Source organism: Anarhichas minor, unplaced genomic scaffold, assembly GCF_050575085.1.
Source record: "Anarhichas minor isolate MPS153535 unplaced genomic scaffold, ASM5057508v1 ptg000025l, whole genome shotgun sequence".
In the NCBI taxonomy this organism is placed as follows: Eukaryota; Metazoa; Chordata; class Actinopteri; order Perciformes; family Anarhichadidae; genus Anarhichas; species Anarhichas minor.
Genome location: NW_027466471.1, coordinates 7,769,220 through 7,787,730, shown reverse-complemented (window position 1 = coordinate 7,787,730; position 18,511 = coordinate 7,769,220). Strand labels below are relative to the sequence as shown.

The 18,511-nt window shown below is 41.8% G+C and overlaps 1 protein-coding gene across 2 annotated transcripts in view; it reads left to right on the top strand.

Moving 5' to 3' along the window:
• Positions 1–18,511, top strand: part of ipo11 (importin 11) — a 105,345-nt gene that overhangs the window by 14,299 nt on the left and 72,535 nt on the right. For both annotated transcript variants that reach the window (XM_076098964.1, XM_076098963.1), the window contains exons 6-13: positions 1,990–2,122; positions 2,408–2,466; positions 8,918–8,966; positions 12,872–12,942; positions 13,333–13,525; positions 14,817–14,969; positions 15,517–15,560; positions 17,398–17,488. In XM_076098964.1, coding sequence (XP_075955079.1) covers positions 1,990–2,122; positions 2,408–2,466; positions 8,918–8,966; positions 12,872–12,942; positions 13,333–13,525; positions 14,817–14,969; positions 15,517–15,560; positions 17,398–17,488 — 793 coding nt within the window. The remainder of the gene's footprint in view (positions 1–1,989; positions 2,123–2,407; positions 2,467–8,917; positions 8,967–12,871; positions 12,943–13,332; positions 13,526–14,816; positions 14,970–15,516; positions 15,561–17,397; positions 17,489–18,511) is intronic.

The window sequence follows — 18,511 nt, the reverse complement described above, 5'->3', positions numbered from 1 at the left end:
ATACGTTTCAGTAAGAAAAGTTTGAGTCATAAAAGCTGTTTAATAAGGCTTTTCAGTAAGGATGCACCGATACCAATATCAGATATCGGGCCGATAATCACTCGGCTAGCTGGATCGGGTATTGGTGACAGTATTCAATTCACCTCTATGGTTACATACTATATACATTAAATGCATCCCTACGTGTAAGTGTAGTGTGCCACCAGAGGCCTTGGTGGGAATTGTAGTCACATGATTGATCAATCAATCCTGTAAAAAACACAAGTTGTGTGGTTTATTATTAGCCTAACCTTGTTGAAATGAACGAGCTAAATATTTGGGATATCTAATCTGTGCCTTGTCACATATACACACACACATACTTGTGTGCGATATCTGCGTTGTGTGAGTGAAGCATTAGGGAGGTGACGGCTAATTCTGAAAATAGATTTATGTCGTACTTCACAATTGTACAGACTCAGTTTTTGCAGTTTTGGGAATGAATTTATTGGTTGGGGAATACATTTAAGGTGTAAATCCTGTTGTCCTGTACACACAAATGTGTCACAATGAGGCATAAGGACCATTGTCCCTTTGTGGGGGGCCGCCAACATCAATTGTTGGTTAGGAAGCAAACATGCTTTAGTAAGTCCCATAACATTTGGAAAAACACCCATGTATCATTTGTAGCTAGGTAGGACCCGATGAAATCCATTTAAAGAAAATTCCCAAATTACATTTTTTCCACAAACAAAGAGAGCAGAAGATGAAATCGGTGTGTCCGTAAATGACACCATGAAACCAAAATATAGCAGCATTGTTTTCATCTGTTCAATTGGCTTAAAAATGGAAGGGAAAACCCAGATTTTTATAAATTACACCCACACACCATTTCTGATCCAATTTGTATAATCAAACTTTGTAATTTCCGTGTTTCATAGAGCCCAAGGTTATCTAGGATGAATTAAAACGACCTTACACCCCATTAAAAAACGGCACACCAAGAGTGTGGAGGTCGAAAGAAGAATTTGAGATTGTTTCCCAAACTTGCTTCATCACTTCTAGGTGCCATGCGTTGGATTAGTCTGGTATCCGAAGGAATTGAAAGTGCCGAGCTTGAGAGAAATCTCTCCAAAGAAGAAAATGGCTAGCCTTGCATTTTTTCTGTAAAGAACGTATCAAAGCCTGTGCTGTGCTGTCAAAGTAGGGATTTCTCTTTCACTCGGCACACATCACCAACCTAACCACTGCTTCATAGATCTTTCCCATTCGACACTCAAGTGTTGCCCCTCACACGTAGTTCTATTGTCAACGAGTTGTTCAGTTCCTTTCTTTGATGCGTTACCCACAAACTCATTTCCAGTGTGTTTGCCTCAATGAAGTAGCAGAAATGACTTTTAACTATCACATTGAACACGGTCAGAGTAGCTGGTAGTGTAGCTTCCTTTAAGCTTTAACACGTGGAAATGCTTGAATATTGAGGCACTATGTTTGGAGAGTCACCGAGATGCACTGTTTACCTCTTTTCACTTCTGTTTATTCTTTTTATGAAAACACGCATCCAAAAGCTCATTGTTGTGGCAGATTGAATATTGTCTGAGCTACTGGGCCAGACTACACACCACACAGTCGATGGGACGGAGAGTACTTTTGTCTCCCTTTTGATTATCTTTACGGGAGAATGCATTCATGGAAGAAAAATGTAATTGGTTTGGGCTCAATATTATGGCAGTGACTGTAATAGGAAGTTCATTTAGAGCTAAATTAGGCCTGAGACTCCCTCCCCGTGTGTTCTGTGAGACTGTTTGTATTTGCGTCGGCATCAGTGCCACCGAGTCTCTGAAGTTATCAGTAGACGCAATTGCGATTCACTTCACGTGTTCACCAGAATGACCTCAGATGCCTGTTTTCGAATGTGACCACCAATCCAGAATCATTTTGATGCATGTGATTGACTGCTGTTTGTGTGTGTGTGTGTGTGTGTGTGTGTGTGTGTGTGTGTTTTGGCAGCTGGCGTCGGGCATCTACAGCTTTGCGTGCTCCCTGTGGAGCCATCACACCGACTGCTTCCTCCAGCAGATCTGTGCCAGAGATGAGGCCGCAGCGCTCGGCTCGCTGGAGAGGACGCTGCTCTCTCTTAAAGGTAGCGACATTTGCACTCATGCCCGTATACAGGTCCGACACGACCGCAAAGACACATACAGAATGCTCAAATTTCACAATGGCCTTGAGTAACTCACTCCATATCATAATGCCTTTATTTCATGATTCCACCGACAAAAAGTTAATTAAGAGGACAGCTTGTTAACTTCTGTAAATATTCATATGTGCTGTTACTTTGTGAAACATCAATCAAGTGGAGATTAATTTGCAATTAGCGTCGATCCTGCATACTAATCCGTCATTCTCTCTCTGCCCCCCCCCTCAGTGCTTCGCAAGTTGACAGTCTTCGGATTTCAAGAGCCACAACAGAATATGGAGGTGATGGTGAGTCTTGAGTTATTTCAGCTGTGGCTGTTAAGGAGCTCTCATATTTTCTAAAATGTTCTTGATGTTGGTGTTTTGAGTGGAGAATGACTCCAATCACAGTGTGCAGTGTGTGGATGGCCGTGGAGATTGAAAGTGCCTTAAGCCTTGTCTCGGTTCAAAGAGTCGACCGTTCTGTATGAGCTCTTCACCCACTCTGTGTGAAGAAAGTCCGTGAAACGGTTCATTTCATTTAGTTTAAATCTCTCTGGTTTAAAAATACATATGGTAAGCATGTGGCTGGATGGGGTTTCTGTTTCCCCATGGCTCAGAGTTAATGGAATCATATCCCAGCCCTGTGAACTCCGGCTGCTACTTCCTGTTTTGCCATTCAAGGTTTGGTGAAAGAATATCAATATATATATATGCTTTTAAAGAATAATGGTAAAATATAGATTTTTGAAAGTGAGATTTCATTTTAATATTCTTTATTTTAAAGAAACATACCCTTGGATTGAGCTTGACATTTTGAACATAGAAACCTCCAGGGTAGGGCCGGGTACTGAAATGATAATAAATAAATCGGTAGCGCTTATACACCTGAGCCCATACAACCTCTACCTACAACAGTGTTTCTTGAACACGCGGTGCAGTCATGTAATATTGCAAAGATATGGAGGACAAAAAATGTATTCAAACTGCCCAATTAATAAAAACAGCAAATGTTGAGATGCACTTAGGATTCGATTATCTACCAGGGCAGAAGCTTGGGACGACACCCGTGTGGCCTTCAGGGACTTTCAGCCTCATATTTCAGTTCACTGTGTGACACCAGAATGATTTAATCATGTTCTCAGTCCGGCAGTTATGCTCTTGACTTATTGATTGATTAAAGTCACCGTCGACCTGTGTTGACATATCTGGAATCATCTGCCACAAAAGCTTGATTCAATACAGTCAGATAGCTGAGAGGATTTCTCGATACCTTTTGAATGGTCTTTTATGCTCTGAGGTTTTAGAAAGTCCTCTTTACAAATAGATGTTATTTTTTATGAAGAGTTTGCAAAGAAAAAAAGGAATGTTTTGTACACGGAGAACAAAAACCCTGTACAACGTTCAACCAGACGGACAATTGCAAGGGCAGCAAGCAACAATGATCCCTCTGAGCAACGGTCCAATAACAATAGAATCCAATTATTTTAATTAGGAACAAGTTCCTGCTTCATTGTCTTTTGTACAATAATACTCATAAGAAGCTGGTTTTAACACGTGTGTTGCTTTGGTAAACTTCAATATAGAAACAGAGGGATAGTGTAGGATCAGCACTATTGGTTTTAGTCTTTTGATGCTTTTTTTGGTCTATTTGGTTTTTGAACAATACTATTTTTCTATGAATAGTTTAATAAAATGAGTAAAAGCATCAGTATAACAGGGGATTCTAAACTTCTGAACAGTAGTGATAGTAAAAAGAGCGCACAGGGATTTTTAGGTAATTGCAACCTGACGACTTCAGTACTGTAACTGTACTAACAAAGACAAAAGGTAACAGTTTGTTCATCAAATAAGAACTCTTGAACCCTTGTTGAAGAACCCTGCAATAGAATATCGAGAAAGGGAGAAACTTTGATTGTTTTGCAAATACCACGACACATGATCATCGCTTACAAATGAGGTTTTGCCAGCTTTTGTCAGTTTTCTTTATCGTTATGAATTGTACCATTGTTATTCAAGTGGTTGAACAAAATATACAATTTTATACCATTTTTACAGAATAGCTTGGTATACTTATATAATTATCGACTGAATTGATCACAAGTGAAAAGAAGTGTTGGTGTTCTTCACAGACAGTATATTCAGTCATAGGTCAGTGACTGTGCTCTCTTTGTCACTCTAGGTCTCTTATTTCTTCTTTTATTGGTCTTTTTTTAATTTTTTTTTTTTTAAATCTCAGACAGGAGTTGGAAGGGACATTTTATGACGGAAGTACATTAACTGTGCTCCATAATTCGACTAATGAGACAACTGTCAGCTGGCAGGCTGAATGCTGTATCATGGTTGGAACAGTCCCATTAAACTGTAATTTGCCTCGAGCTGTCCCTGGTTATTCCAGATCAGTGAGCAGAAAATGGTTTGGAGCTAATGTTTCCTGCTCGGATGTTGATGCTGATATTGTGTCAGACTCACTACTTCCGACTTTAACTTGTCGATACAACTTTTCATTCATTTCATTCAGCTGAGGGGCGTTAACACAGAGATCTGTTCACTGTTCACCTGGCTCCTTTCTCAATTCTCAGGCCACGGCTTTACTTTATACTATTTCAAAATCAAATGTTTTTTCAAAACTGCCTTTGACCACGGGAGGCTGTTTTAACATCAAACTGCTGAAGGGCGGCAGCCGCAGGACGAGAAGGAAGAGGCGCCACACAAACACAGCTGTTCTCCGCTCGCTGCCCGCTTCTTGTGTTTAAAATGTCCGCTTAATAATAAAAAAAACTGCGTTAATGCGCGATAAAATAATTGTCGGTGTTAATTAATCAATGCGTTAACGCGATAACGCGTTAACTTGCCCAAAAAATACATTTTTTTAAAGGGTTATTTTTTCATAACATGACCATTAATGCTTCTTAAGAGATATCTCACTGTTTATAAGAGCAGGAGGTGATATATTGTGGTTTTCTCTTGTCTCTTTGGCTACTGTATAGAAACAAATAAGCAACATCGTGCATCCCGTTGCTCACCTATCTCAGACTGAGTCCTAAAGCCTCAGGATCCAGTTTCTTTGTGTTGGATGCTAAAAGATTTTTTAACTCCATTCATGTCTCTCCATTGACTAAACACACATTTGCATGTAATCACCAGTGTTCACGTCTCAACCTGGATTTATCTGGCGTCGGCTTCCATGATCTGGAACAAATCAAAGTGAAAGAAAGTTAATTGTTGTTAATAGGAACAGGTGAGGTGAATCAGACGGGGATAATGTCATTTAAATATATCGGATGCAATTACTGCTTTGACTTTAATGAACCCTTTTCCTGAATAGGACTCATTGATTAATTCAGTTATTCACTACACTGTCACAGGTTAAGCCTTTTCAGTCTGGTAATGGGAATCCTCATCCAGTTATCAACTACTGCCTGAGATTTCTTTTTAGTGTAACTTGGTCCTTAACGGATGATTTCAACCATTTTTCAAATATTTCATGCGATGGTTTAAAGACGTGTCCTGCTCTTTTTATCTGACTTATCGATAAGGTCATCAAGGTGTTGATGGCTTATCATCACTCATTTTGCTCTTCCTTCGGGGATGGGTATGTTGCTGAGAAAACGGTTAATTCATCTTATTTCATTTTCTTTAGGAAAGAGAGTCTGCAGGTTGTTCACCGAAGAAGTAATTTAGCAACCTTCAGCGAACTGATTAAACCCATCTAAGGGGGAGAAACTGTTTAACTCAGTCATGATGTGTCGCTCACTTGCCTGCAGCACATTGGGCCTGAACTGTAACAGTGAATCTTTATAATAAGCCGGTCCTGTATCTGCTAATTACGCATAATGTACAATAGCAATCTTGCTGTGAATAGGCTCGGGTTTTTCTTAACCACCTAATTTGTTGTTTTTGTAGACTTTCAAGTCAAATACACAATATTTTCAGAAGCAGTCGAAGATCTTGAGTGTAGGTTTCAACACCCCATGTAGAGCTTTACATTTGAGCACGGTGGAACTGCCGTACCAGGCGGTGGTGCAGCAGGTCAGGATACTCTCGATGGTGCACCGTAGAAGTTAGAGTATCCTGTGGTCCACGTTGAACCTCCTCAGCCTGCGGAGGAAGAAGACCTGCCCAGTCTTGCCCTCTTTGTGTTGGTGTCTGTGTGACAAGACCAAGTCAGGTTCTCTCTGATGTGAACCCAGAGGAACCTGAAGCCGCTGACTCTCTCAAGCATAGTCCCGTTGATGGAGATGGCGCCGTGTCTTTCTCCCTTTCGCTTCCTGTAGTCCACAATCAGTGGTGGAGATGGAGGATGTTGTCCCGGCACCAAGGTGTCCAGGGCTCTGACCCCCCCCTGAGGATCAGGGTGGAGGATATGGTGGTGCCGATCCACACATCCTGGGGTCTCTCCATCAGGAAGCCCAGGATGTTATCACAGAGGGCACTGTTGAGCCCCAGGTGTCTGAGCTCGATGACGAGCTTGGAGGGCACAATGGCACTGAATGGTGAACTGTAGTCTATGAACAACAGTCTCGCATACGTGTTCCTCCGGTCCAGGTGGGGGGGGGCTAGGGGGCTAGGGTGATGGCGTCATTCGTCAGGCAGAGGGCGTTGGTCATTGTGGGATGAGGACAATAGTGAGCTGCTTGAAACTTTGAAACTCAACTTGTTCCCCCCTGGGATGGAAGGATGGAACCATGTTGGATATTTATGGAAGCACATTTGCCATTTAATGTTTTATTCCACATGTACTGGAGTCCAATGTTTGTGCTTTTTAGTTTGGTTGTTTTGATGTTTTATTTCTATTTATCTACAATATAAACTAAAATACATTGGTGTTTCCTAAAAAACAATCCCACTTTGAACATAAATCATAAAACTTGTATAAAAAGATGTAACTTAATTACTTTTCATAAATGAATGCATTAAACTTAAAACAATGTCTCCTCCAAATATATGTGACACACCCAGCTGATGTATGTAACAAACTCGCACCATATTTGTTTTTGCCAGTTGCAAGTTTTTGATTTAAAAAAACAACAAAAAACACCAAACAAACTTTTGAAAATATCTTAAGTCTCAATGGAAATGCTTGGGTAGGTTATTTTTGTTCGCCGTTGTGGTCGTTGGAGCACAAATACAGGCTACTAATAAGTGATGTATCCTGACAAAGCCAGTGTCTTCACACTCGATGTGAACAATCACCGTGGCGACAGCACTGCTGGAGAACAGCAGTGAGTTGGAAAACACAGACACTAAAAATGGAGACCGTTGTCAGTTTTCACACAGGCTGCCACAGTGATGAATTTAAAGTTTTCTTTTATAACTTACTTACCGTATTTTCCGCACTATAAAGCGCACCGGATTATAAGGCGCACCTTCAATGAATGGCCTATTTTAGAACTGTTTTTATATATAGGGCGCACCGGATTATAAGGCGCATAGAATAGAATAGCGTCGTAAGCGTGTCTCTTGAAAGGTGCCATTTTGGGGTCTTTATACACACAAGTGGTGTTGGACTAGGAGTAAGCACAGTACCGGTGTTTACCGCGGTGCGGCTTTGTAGTTTACCAGTCGTACTGAAACATTTTGACAGAGCGCCGTGTACAACCAGTATGGATCAACCAATTAACCAATTGATCCATATATAAGGCGCTCCGGATTACAAGGCGCACTGTCGTTTTTTGAGAAAATTAAAGGCTTTTAAGTGCGCCTTATAGTGCGGAAAATACGGTACTGTGAAACTTGTGGTTTGTCGTCCTGGCTTGGTCTGTTTGCAACATCCAGGCGCTAACGAGCATCTTTGTGTCATTCCCAAAGCAATTAATAGATTCTAGATTCCAGTTGAGACATGGTAATAGACAATCCACTGCAAAAGTCTCAACCTGAAGCAAAGTCTGTGCTCTTCTACTCTTAAAGAAAACATTCACCAAATTGTATTCTCAAATTGCTTCCCACTGTTCTTCTCTCAGATTGAACTTGGTTGTTCGGTTGACTTTCTCATCTACCTTTACAAACTACTGCTCACATTACTGCTGACACGCTCATTCAATGCCCACCACCCTCTGTCTCAAATATCCATCCTTTTCTTAGCACCTCGATCTATTTTGCTGACATTCATTAACTCTTCACTTCATCCCGGTGTATTGTTCCCCTGCAGGGCCACGAGCCTCACTCCTCTTCCTCTGTAGTCGTCTAACCTTTTTCATCAGGACTTGTTCAGCTGAAAGCTTCTATTTTGCACTCCCTTTTGCATTATTGGTTTTATAATTTCCTGCATGCTCTATTCAAGTATTTCTCCTGTTCTATTTCACCCACCTTGCCTCCCCCAATTTCTTTCCTAAATCCCACCATTAGCCTAACGAATGCCTGCCGTGTATCTTGTTCTTCATCGTCTCCCGCCCTCTCTTCCGTGCTCCTCTCGTGACCCCGCCTTCTTTCTCCACTAGACTCTGTCAGGAGCTTTACTTACAGGTCGGGCTGTCTGATTAATGGCACTGCTGTTGACTTCATGGCTGAACATAAAGGCAGAACTAAACCGATTGCATCTCCATCTATCATCTAATTTCCCATGCTAAGCCACGTCTACACCCGGCTACAGAAAATTGATTCTCTTTCATACTGTGTAGCTGACACGTGCTAAAGTTATTCTTTTGTTAATAGATCTGCTTCTGAGTAATACTGATGAAGCAGGCACGAGCGATTCAACTGCAGAAATGTCAAAGAGATTAAACCTGATCTCACCCTCTCTTCATCTCTTCCCTTTCAGGGTTTCCTGAATGCAGTGTTTGAGAGGCTAAAACAGTTCTTGGAATGCTGTGAGTACTCGTCTCTTTCTTTTTCCTGGATCTCTGGTCTGAGGCTTCTCCCTTCAGTAAACAAACTCACTTACCGGTGCCTAATATGAATGCTTATTAAAGGCTCCTACTTAAGAGACCGTATGGCACACAGACTCCAGGTCTCACGATAGCATCGCATGGCGTAGGTTTCAAATTGAAAGCTGAGGCCGAGTCATCCTAAGGCAGTGGTTTTCAATCTCTTTCTCGTTAAGGACCCCTAAATTGATACACATTAGGTAAGATTTTTAATTCATGGACTGAAACAATTTTGGTTGTAAGATATTAGGGTTGGGCCAGTGTAAAAACCTTCAAACCCTGTATGATGTCAACCCAAAGACTCGACCAATGTCCTGAATCTGACCACTGGGTGTGGCACTTGACTCAGCAGCTGCTCCACCAAATCAGAATAGTGGTTTGTCACTAAAATGAGACTGGCTGGTCCACCTTAAAAATGTCGCTAACTTCGGGGCAAACTTGACAGGAATTACCCCATATTAACACACACTTGAGACGTTTGATGCATTTATATATCCCTGGGCGGACTACAGCCGTGGCTGGAGCCTTTATGTTTTCAGGTTGTCCTTACGTACTGCGTGTCCGTCCGTCTGTCCGGGCCGTTTTTGTGAACACGATTTCTTAGGTGCGCTTGTACTCAAAGATGAACTAATTGGACTTGGTGGTGAACGGTCACCATTGCTTCACAAAACACATGGATTCATATGCTAATTAAGACAATTTCACACAAATGTCTAATAGGATAAAAATGATGAAGTGATGACATTTTGGACAGACATGGATGTAAACGGCAACATGACCGCTTGGTGGAGGCATACGACCGCGAGGTGGCAATTCTTTTTCTGATCAATTTACACCAGAAGGAACAAGTTTTTATAACTGTCTGCTTTAGTGTGGAAGTGCGATCAATTAGCAAATTATTCTAGCTACTTCATTCACTCCTGGTCAGACAGCTGATCACTGCGATTACTCTTATAATACAATATAATAAGTGTCTGATTAAGATAGTTGTTCTTCCACGGCTTATTTCGGACATGCAGTTGTGACAAAGTTCACGAGTTCCTAAAAGGTTCCTGGTCCTGTCTCCTGCTACTTTGTACATATCCCTCTGAATGGAAATATCAAAATAAAGTTCATTAAAAAAAGGTTCTTCGTCGGTAGAGACACCCACCGAGTGACACCCTTTAAGTGGTAGCTATCCAGTTCAGTGGCAAATATGTTTGCTCAATTTCACCGTTTGATTTCACTATCAACGTTCCTTTTTCTTCTTTTTTCTGGGAAGTCTTTCATGATAACACCCAGTGGCTGAGAGATAAGTCTCAGACACAGCTCCACAATCTACCATAGCAGCAGATTTTTAGCAAAAAAATATCATCAGTCACAACTATCACTTCCAATATTTACTCTGATGATGGCAATAGAGACGGGGTCAGGGTCCTGTTGGTATTTGGGCACGGCAGACAGAGGAAATGGCAAGGCAGCTCACAGCCGGGTTGGGGAGAAATATCAGCTCTGCACAGACCGATAAGGTCAGCTATATAAACTGGTGTTTTTGGGGCAGTCTTTGTGGTCCATTCAGATGTCTGGCTCTCCCTGTTAGATGTTTGTCCTCCAGCCGGGTCAGTCACTGTCAATCACTGCACTGTTGAAAACTCTTTTTTCAAGGTTGCATATCTGTCAGAAATAATGAATAGTTTCATTTCTTAGCTTTGTTTTGTTCATCTGTCTCTGTCTGTGTATTGTATTAGCAGGTTTTCACCGGGTCAGGTGTTTGACCATTTGCTTACATTACCCGCTGTCACACACCTGCAAACAAGGAGACATTGGCATGGACGCAAAGTCAATAAAATGCAATGTTGTTTTAGATTTACATAATGCTTGATGTTAAGTGTGAAAGAAGCAAGACAACGCAATATTTAAAGCCAGTTCGCCTTATTAATCAATCCGTGAATGAATGTGTGCATAAAGGGGAGAGGAAACTATTGCCCCGGCTGCTCACAAATGATTGCAGGAATGCCAGAGACCGATTTTTCATCAATGAGGTTGACGAGGAAGTTAACTACATGGGACATCTTTATTGATTCTAGCATCATTGAGTGATTTTATGGAGCCAAAGTTTACAGCAGGGCGGCTGAGTCACTCATGTTCTTTTCATCACTGTTGTTTATTATATACGCCGACGTAATGGGCCCATGGGACTCACCAAAGGCAGCAAGATGAAGTGGGCATTTGAGGCAGAGTTTGGAGTTGGGATTGGTGTCAGGAAATCATATAAAATTGAATCATTGGGTAGATTTGGGAACATGTCACGGGCGAAGCTACGGACCTGTAAATATCTGGGTGGGGCTACTACTACTGGTGGCAGACCGGTAGGTGTGGAGGGTAGTCCCAGGTGATATTGGAGGAGGGGGCTGTCAGCAGACTGGTGAACAGCCCTCCTTCGGTTAGTCCGAGCTGGGAAAAGGAATATTCCCTTTTTAGAAGAGTTAAAAAGCCCCAAGATGTCTGAATTCGCCAACTCCACCATGAGTAACTGGTTTACCTTGGCAGACACAGCCATTGATGGATGAACAATCCAATTGAGGATAAAGCCAACAGTTAAAGTCTGAAGGGAATGTTGAGGAAAAACATTTTTAAAAAAAGAGGCGTCACCATCACTATTGGGAGCATAAACATTAGTGAGTATTATACATCTGGCCAGTAACTATAAATGATCTACTATTGAGATCAAATATTAGATTTTAATGTACAAAGGGATCAGATCCATGCAGCAGGAAAGCTGCACCTCTTGATTTTCTGAGGAATGAGTCTGACTTTCCCATCTTCTCTTCAACTTTGAATGAGTTGAGGCTTTAAGTGGAGTCCCTTGTCATTGGATTATATCTGCATCGAGGTGGTGGAGATGCTGTACCTTGTTTTATAGGGTTATTGAGTCCTTTACAGTTAAAACTGAATTGAATGTCTCCCTCGGTAGAAAATGCTGCAATGCAAATTAGGTTCGGTCATAGCTATGAATTGGGTCTGCTATACAAGAACAAGAGTGATGGACTGCAGCAGGAACCTCAACGATGGAAAGACAAAAGAAAAGCACATTAAAACACAATAAAAGTGTACAGTTTACACATCTGCCTTATGTTCAGCTACAGAGTCTCACCCCCCCCCCCCCCCCCCCCCCCCCCCTTCCTGTAATCTTGCGCCTACTCATTCATTCTAATACTTTTTTTTTTTTTTTTTGCCTTTTACATAAGTCCCATAATAGCTTTGTTGATGGGACAGAACAGACAGCACTTTATTTACACAGATTATTTCTCATCTAATGTTCCTCATCGTTCTGAAAAGGTTTCCTCTGAAACAATTGTGACTCATGAAATGACACAGTCATTCCTCATGTGGGCTCCGTGCAGCGTACCTTTTTATGAAGGTATTGGCAAATTACTTCCAGAGAGGAAAGTTCAGACTTTCAATACTGTCATATATTTTGCTGCCGTCCTGCCAGTGTGTGTGTGTGTGTGTGTGTGTGTGTGTGTGTGTGTGTTCAGCTTTAAAGAACACCTAACTCACGAATCGTCAGATATTGGACTTTTTCTTTCCTCTTGAAATTAAAGGTTTTAAAGTGAGAAAGCATATTCCCCAAAATGTCAAACTATTTCTTTGATTTAAATCCAATGGATCTAAAAGATAAAATACAATATATTACCAATTGATTGCTATTATTACTCTGTTACTCTTATAATTAAGTCATATAATTGACATATGAAATCACTATGGGGTTTAAATAACTAAGGACCATCTCTATTGCCTGTGGATGCTGTACGTTGACAATACTTCTGCTGTTAAGTAACACTACTCTGACTGTTTTTATGTTTCAGCTCGACAGGTTGGTCCAGACAGCACATGCAGAGAAAAGCTGCAGAAGATGATCATACTGTACACCAAAGTTGTGAGTTGACTTGTGTATCTAATTATATAGCAATGAATCTCCGTCTGTATGTCTTTATGTGGGTTTATGTCCCGTTAGCACTGGTAGCTAGTAGCCGTCACTATGTTGAGAGCTGTGTGTGGAGGCAATCCCGGCCGTCACTGACGGAATCATAGATATGCTCTGAATTGTTTTTGTAGCTCATTAATAGTACAACTATAAATACCACAGTACCACGTAGTAACAGTCCTGCGTTGTAATTTTTATATCAAGTGAAGGGGGAAAAGAGGCATCATCAGCACTCAACGTACCTCATGTCTGTTTGCATCAAGGACGTTACGGACCGATTACAGTGTTTAACAAATGTTCCTCTTCCTCCTCTCCCCTTCTCTATGTTCGCCCTCTGTGTAGTTGCTAGACTTCCTGGAGTACCATGCATGTGCGTTCATACCCCTAATCCAGCGCTCCCTGGAATTTGCCGTCAGCTACCTGTTCACGCCGGCGGGGGAAGGAGTGACCTTCGAACGCTTCATTGTTCAGTGCATGAACCTCATCAAGATGATTGTAAAGAACGATGCCTACAAACCTTGCAAGAACATCGATGGTAGGTCATGAGGGCCGTGGGGAAGAGGAGCAGGAGGGGGGATGAAGGATGAATGGAGCGACAACACAAGGGAGTAAACTACATGGTGGGCGAGTGATGAAAGCTGCATATTTGAATGAGAAGAAGTGAAAGTCAGACAATCGTCATCAGAAAGACACACTAGCTCTTCAAAGCAGATCACTGACGGTGTTTTGAAAAACACTACTCTGTAATTCCATCATTGGTACCTCACCACGGCTCATGCTTATTTCAAGCAGACAGAGGCCTCCAGTGCCTCATTAGCCATGGAGCACAGCACTCTGTTTTTGTTCTGCCAGCTCGTACGGTCTTTGGTGTGCCTGCATTGAAGCTCTTTCTCCGAAGCAATCGTTAGTCGACAGAGAGCAGAGCCACGTTTTTTAGGGTTCCTGTGCTAATGCTTTGGTGCCATTCGAAGGTTCGAGTGTGCCGTGGCGGCTGAGTTAAGTTGGACTTCAGGTTACCGTTCCCTTTCATATTTCTAAACAGGAAAACAAAGTATTTTGAGGAGCAGTAGTAGATGGAGCAAAAGGGAAAGTTGAGCCTTGACTGACTGAGCTCAGAGCAGCCATCTGACTTATTCATTAGGCCCGTGCTGTCAGTCAGGTGGACTGACAGGAGGACCCGTGTGTGTCTGAGAGCATTCGGACAGGACGCTCAATACTGTGTGAAGAGCAGTGACGTGGAGGTCAGGGGCCACAGGTAAAGTGGAGGTTTGAAAGTTTAACAGAATGCAATCTGTTGGTTTGGGTCTGGAAGTAAAGTCAAATGTCTTGTTTGCTTTATATCGGCATTTTTTCCTCTCTTAACATGCTGAATGCATTTTGACTGTTGAAATTAAAATTCTTTTACTATCCACTTTTTTTTAATTGAAAGTAAAAATGAGCAACAGAGGTGAAAGTAATTGTATTACAAATTATAATAAAATGTATAATTTTAAAGTTAGCATGTAGACTGCAGAAGATTAATCAACTGCTCTTTTTTACTATTTTAATCACCCATTCCCAACAGGCTTTGGCCTGAAATAAAGAGTTTTGAGTATACAGCGTGCTTTTGTATTTAGATATCATATATATTAAGAGTACTTTGTAACGAATATTTCGTTAACGCTGTAAATTCCATCAGAAATCGGATTCAAACCTCTGAAGTAGACTCTGTAGCTCGGCAGACTTCTTGTTTGAGAGATAATAAAATATTTTTCTTGCCTAACTTTTTCTCTTTTCCCCACTTTTTCTCTCCCTCCTCTCCTCTCCCCGCACCCTTCCGCCCTCAGACAGTAAACCAGAGAGTCTGGAAGCTCACAAGATCAAGACGGCATTCTTCACACACCCCACGCTGACAGAGATTGGACGCCGGCTCGTCTCACACTACTTCCTTCTCACAGAGGAAGAGCTGGCAATGTGGGAAGAGGACCCTGAGAGCTTTGGTAATAGCACATCCCCAGACACGCAGGCTGTGAATCCAAATGTGCAGACTTATCTGGGCCTGCAGACCGGCAGAGTTAACAGGCATGTGCTTGGGAAGTCCAGAATAGCGAGGGTTGGCCAATTCTAGAATCCGTGTAGTCAGCAATGTCGCCCTGGATGCAGGCTTTACCCGACTGTATTGTGTAGTGGTGATGCTGTATTCCTGCATTGAGGTTAGAGGTGCTGAACATATAAATAATGGCCTTAACAGTGATTTCTTGAATTGTGACTTGTATGGTTTTCATACAACTTTCACCCAACATTATGGGCCTTTCACACGGAAAGCTGAAAATCATTATTTTCAATGGCTTGTGCGTCACCATGGCGGCTTTCCGCTGCAAAGTTCAACCTCCAGGTGTTTCTGCTGCGTAGCCTCAGCTATAATCTACGGACCAACATTTCCTAAAAGATAACAATTTGTCACCTTAGAGTAAAGTTTTAGACACACACCCTTGTGATTATGCTCTACATGGGACACCAGCCCTCACACCTCTTCTCTTCTTCTAGCTGTTGAAGAAACAGGTGGTGACTCTTGGAAATACAGTCTACGGGTACGTAAACACACATGCACAATACAAAATGATATTAGTAACCTGATAAGAGAGGGGAACAAGAACTCAGACATAGGTCCTCCATGTTTTTTAGTACTGTTGTTTTTGTAAGTGCTAAGTGATGATGGTTGTGCACACAGTCCTCAACCCTTTTGAGAGGTCCTTGTGTAATTCATAAAAGAGAATTACAGCAGCATGTCCTCTCCGGTACCACTTCCTTGACAGCATCTACGAACTGTGAGAAGAGGAATGTTGTTTAAAATACACCTAATATGTCTCCTGTGTTTCAACCAACATGTCTAGTTTGCCAAGATTAAAGTTACAATTTTGCAAGAAACAAACAAAGTGTCACCCTTCCAACCATAAACCTGTAACTGAAAGAACCATAACAGCAGAAGATATTGGAATTGCGATATACAACAGTTTTTCTCAAGTGTTGTCTTTAGTGTGTGCTATATTTTTTCAACATTAAAAGTATTTTATGAGGTGGCACAGAGCAGGTTGTACACGTCATAAAACAGCTAGTGGTCCCCCGGGCTTTCGATCCGCTCTCTGTATCTTGTTCGTTGGCAGTGACTCGTCTTCGGCTTCATGACGTGATCTCTGATTCAAGTCCTATTATTTTCTGTCTACCCCTCATTTCTCTCCCCTTGTCTCTTCGTGTTGAGCCCCATCTATCCACTTTCAACATTAAGATGGCAAACATTGTTTTGAGTACAGTAGAGCATTAAATCATTCTAAGCACACTTCAGCAGCAAATGCATGGTGCCATTAGTCTTTCACAGCTCGTTAGTTGATCAATTACTTCAGTTAGAATTCTCAATAGAAGACACTGAACTGTTTTTAAAAAACTTTTCTTGCATCAGCTTTTTATTGGTCAGTGTTGGCTGATAAACAATTTTAAAGCTAGAAACACCAGCAGCACACTCACACACACTTTAAGTGCTTAGTTCAGACTATGCATGTAATTAGTAACGTAGAATTGATCACATTCCCAAAAGCTCGAAGTTTGCAAAGAGACACGTCAACGTCTCTGCAGATCCACACAAAGAAGGGCTAACTGGTTGCCGAGGCTAATTTACGTTTATATTTTGTCCGAACATCATGGCCGCCCTCTTTTGACCTTCGTGTTGGCGCATTGCGGTGCTCAGGATGGTTCATTGATCAAATGTCACTTTCCATCTATTCCTTCCATAGTCACCAGCCCTAATGGCTGATTATAGATGTCCTTCCTCTGGCCATATCACCTATGGACTATGTCTATGTCTATATAAGGGTTTGTCTTAAACCTGTTGGAGGCTGGAGCCTTTTAGAAGTGTCATCTGACCCACTGCCACCTGGGTGGAAAGGTCAAACCTACAGTACATACTGTGAGATGTCCCGTACACATCCACTGTAGAGCACGCAGCATGTATTAATAGGTTGGCTCAGCCCATGTTGTCAGATTTCTTGCAGCTTTATTTGATATGGATTTTCTGGTGATGTCTAAAACCAATAAACTGCTTGAAGGCGGGGAGACAACCGTTTCTCTCTTTGAGTACACACAAACAAAAATCCCCTTCACATTGACTTTTTATTGAACCGGGAGCTCGAGGCAGTGTTTGCCTTTGTTTGTCTGTGTTTGTGCATGAGCCTCTTTGTATAAAATGTCCTTTGTGTATATAGATGGTGTGCACTGACATCCCTTGTTCACCACCACCAAGTGCCCAACCGAACTAAAGCAGGCCGCTCAGAATGAGGAGAGCTGGGAGAAAATACTAAATGAACGCTTGTGATGACTTCCGCATACAGTGTACCACCAGTTCTGCTGATTAACCATCCCCTCTCCTCTCTCCAGCCCTCTGCAGAAGTATTGTTCCTGGATATCTTCCACAACTACAACCAGACACTGATACCGGTGCTGCTGGACATGGTTCAGAACCTCCAGGGTCAGTTATTAAATGTCAATTTCAAATATTATTTCTTGCCAAAAGCAAAGTCTGCTCTCTTTTCTGAAAAAAACTCCAAATGTGAGGAAAACGTGTATTCATTGCCAGTTTATTAGGTACACCGAGCTAAAACTATTGCTTTCAAATGCCCTGTGTTAAATCTTACCTTTTATAAAGTTCAGTTTATGTTACATCTGTGTAGATTCAATGATGTGGTGGTTTTGGAGGCTGTTTGGTGCTGTTGGATTTTATTGTGTTGAACCGAGTGGTCTTTTAAATTCTTGTCCACCCCAATGACATCATTAAAATGTTTTTTTCAATCTATTCGTCACATTTTAATATTTAATTAATTTCAGTGTCGTCTCAATGCATTATTCAGAATATGCAAAGTGCTGTAAATGGCCTTGAAAGATGCTGTACAGATATACTTGCCTTGCACTGCACACATGCTATGCCTCAGTTTCCCTGTAATATGTCCGACTCCATTCCCCTCACGGAATATAGCCTTGCCTCAGAAAAGTGATACATATTTCATGCATCACAAAACGGTAAAGGGCGAATCTTTGTTCACGTTGCTTTTAACAGTCCCAGTATGAATAGCATTCAAGCAATAGGCTTGACAGCACCTTCAAGATCCCTGTTGACAACCCTCCACCATTAAAACCACTCACAGTTCTTTAGTCAGTCACACACACACACACACACACACACACACACACATGCACACACACACAAACTGCCACTGGTCCCCTGGTGGCACTGCCATGTAGTTCTTGTTCTGTTGCTAAATTAGGCGCCGAAGTGACAGATTGGAAATGGGCTCTGCTGGAGCAAGGAAGGCGGCAGATTGGTGTAATTCTATGGTTGAAGGGAGGCAGCTATTGATTTTCGAGAACTGAGTATACAACAAGGACTAATGGAGAGCGAGGGAACAGACCAGTGAAGTGATTGAGACTGATATGAAGTGCAGGCCGTTTTAAGTTGCATCTGTGTTATGATGTGGTCACTGGGTCCATCAAATCA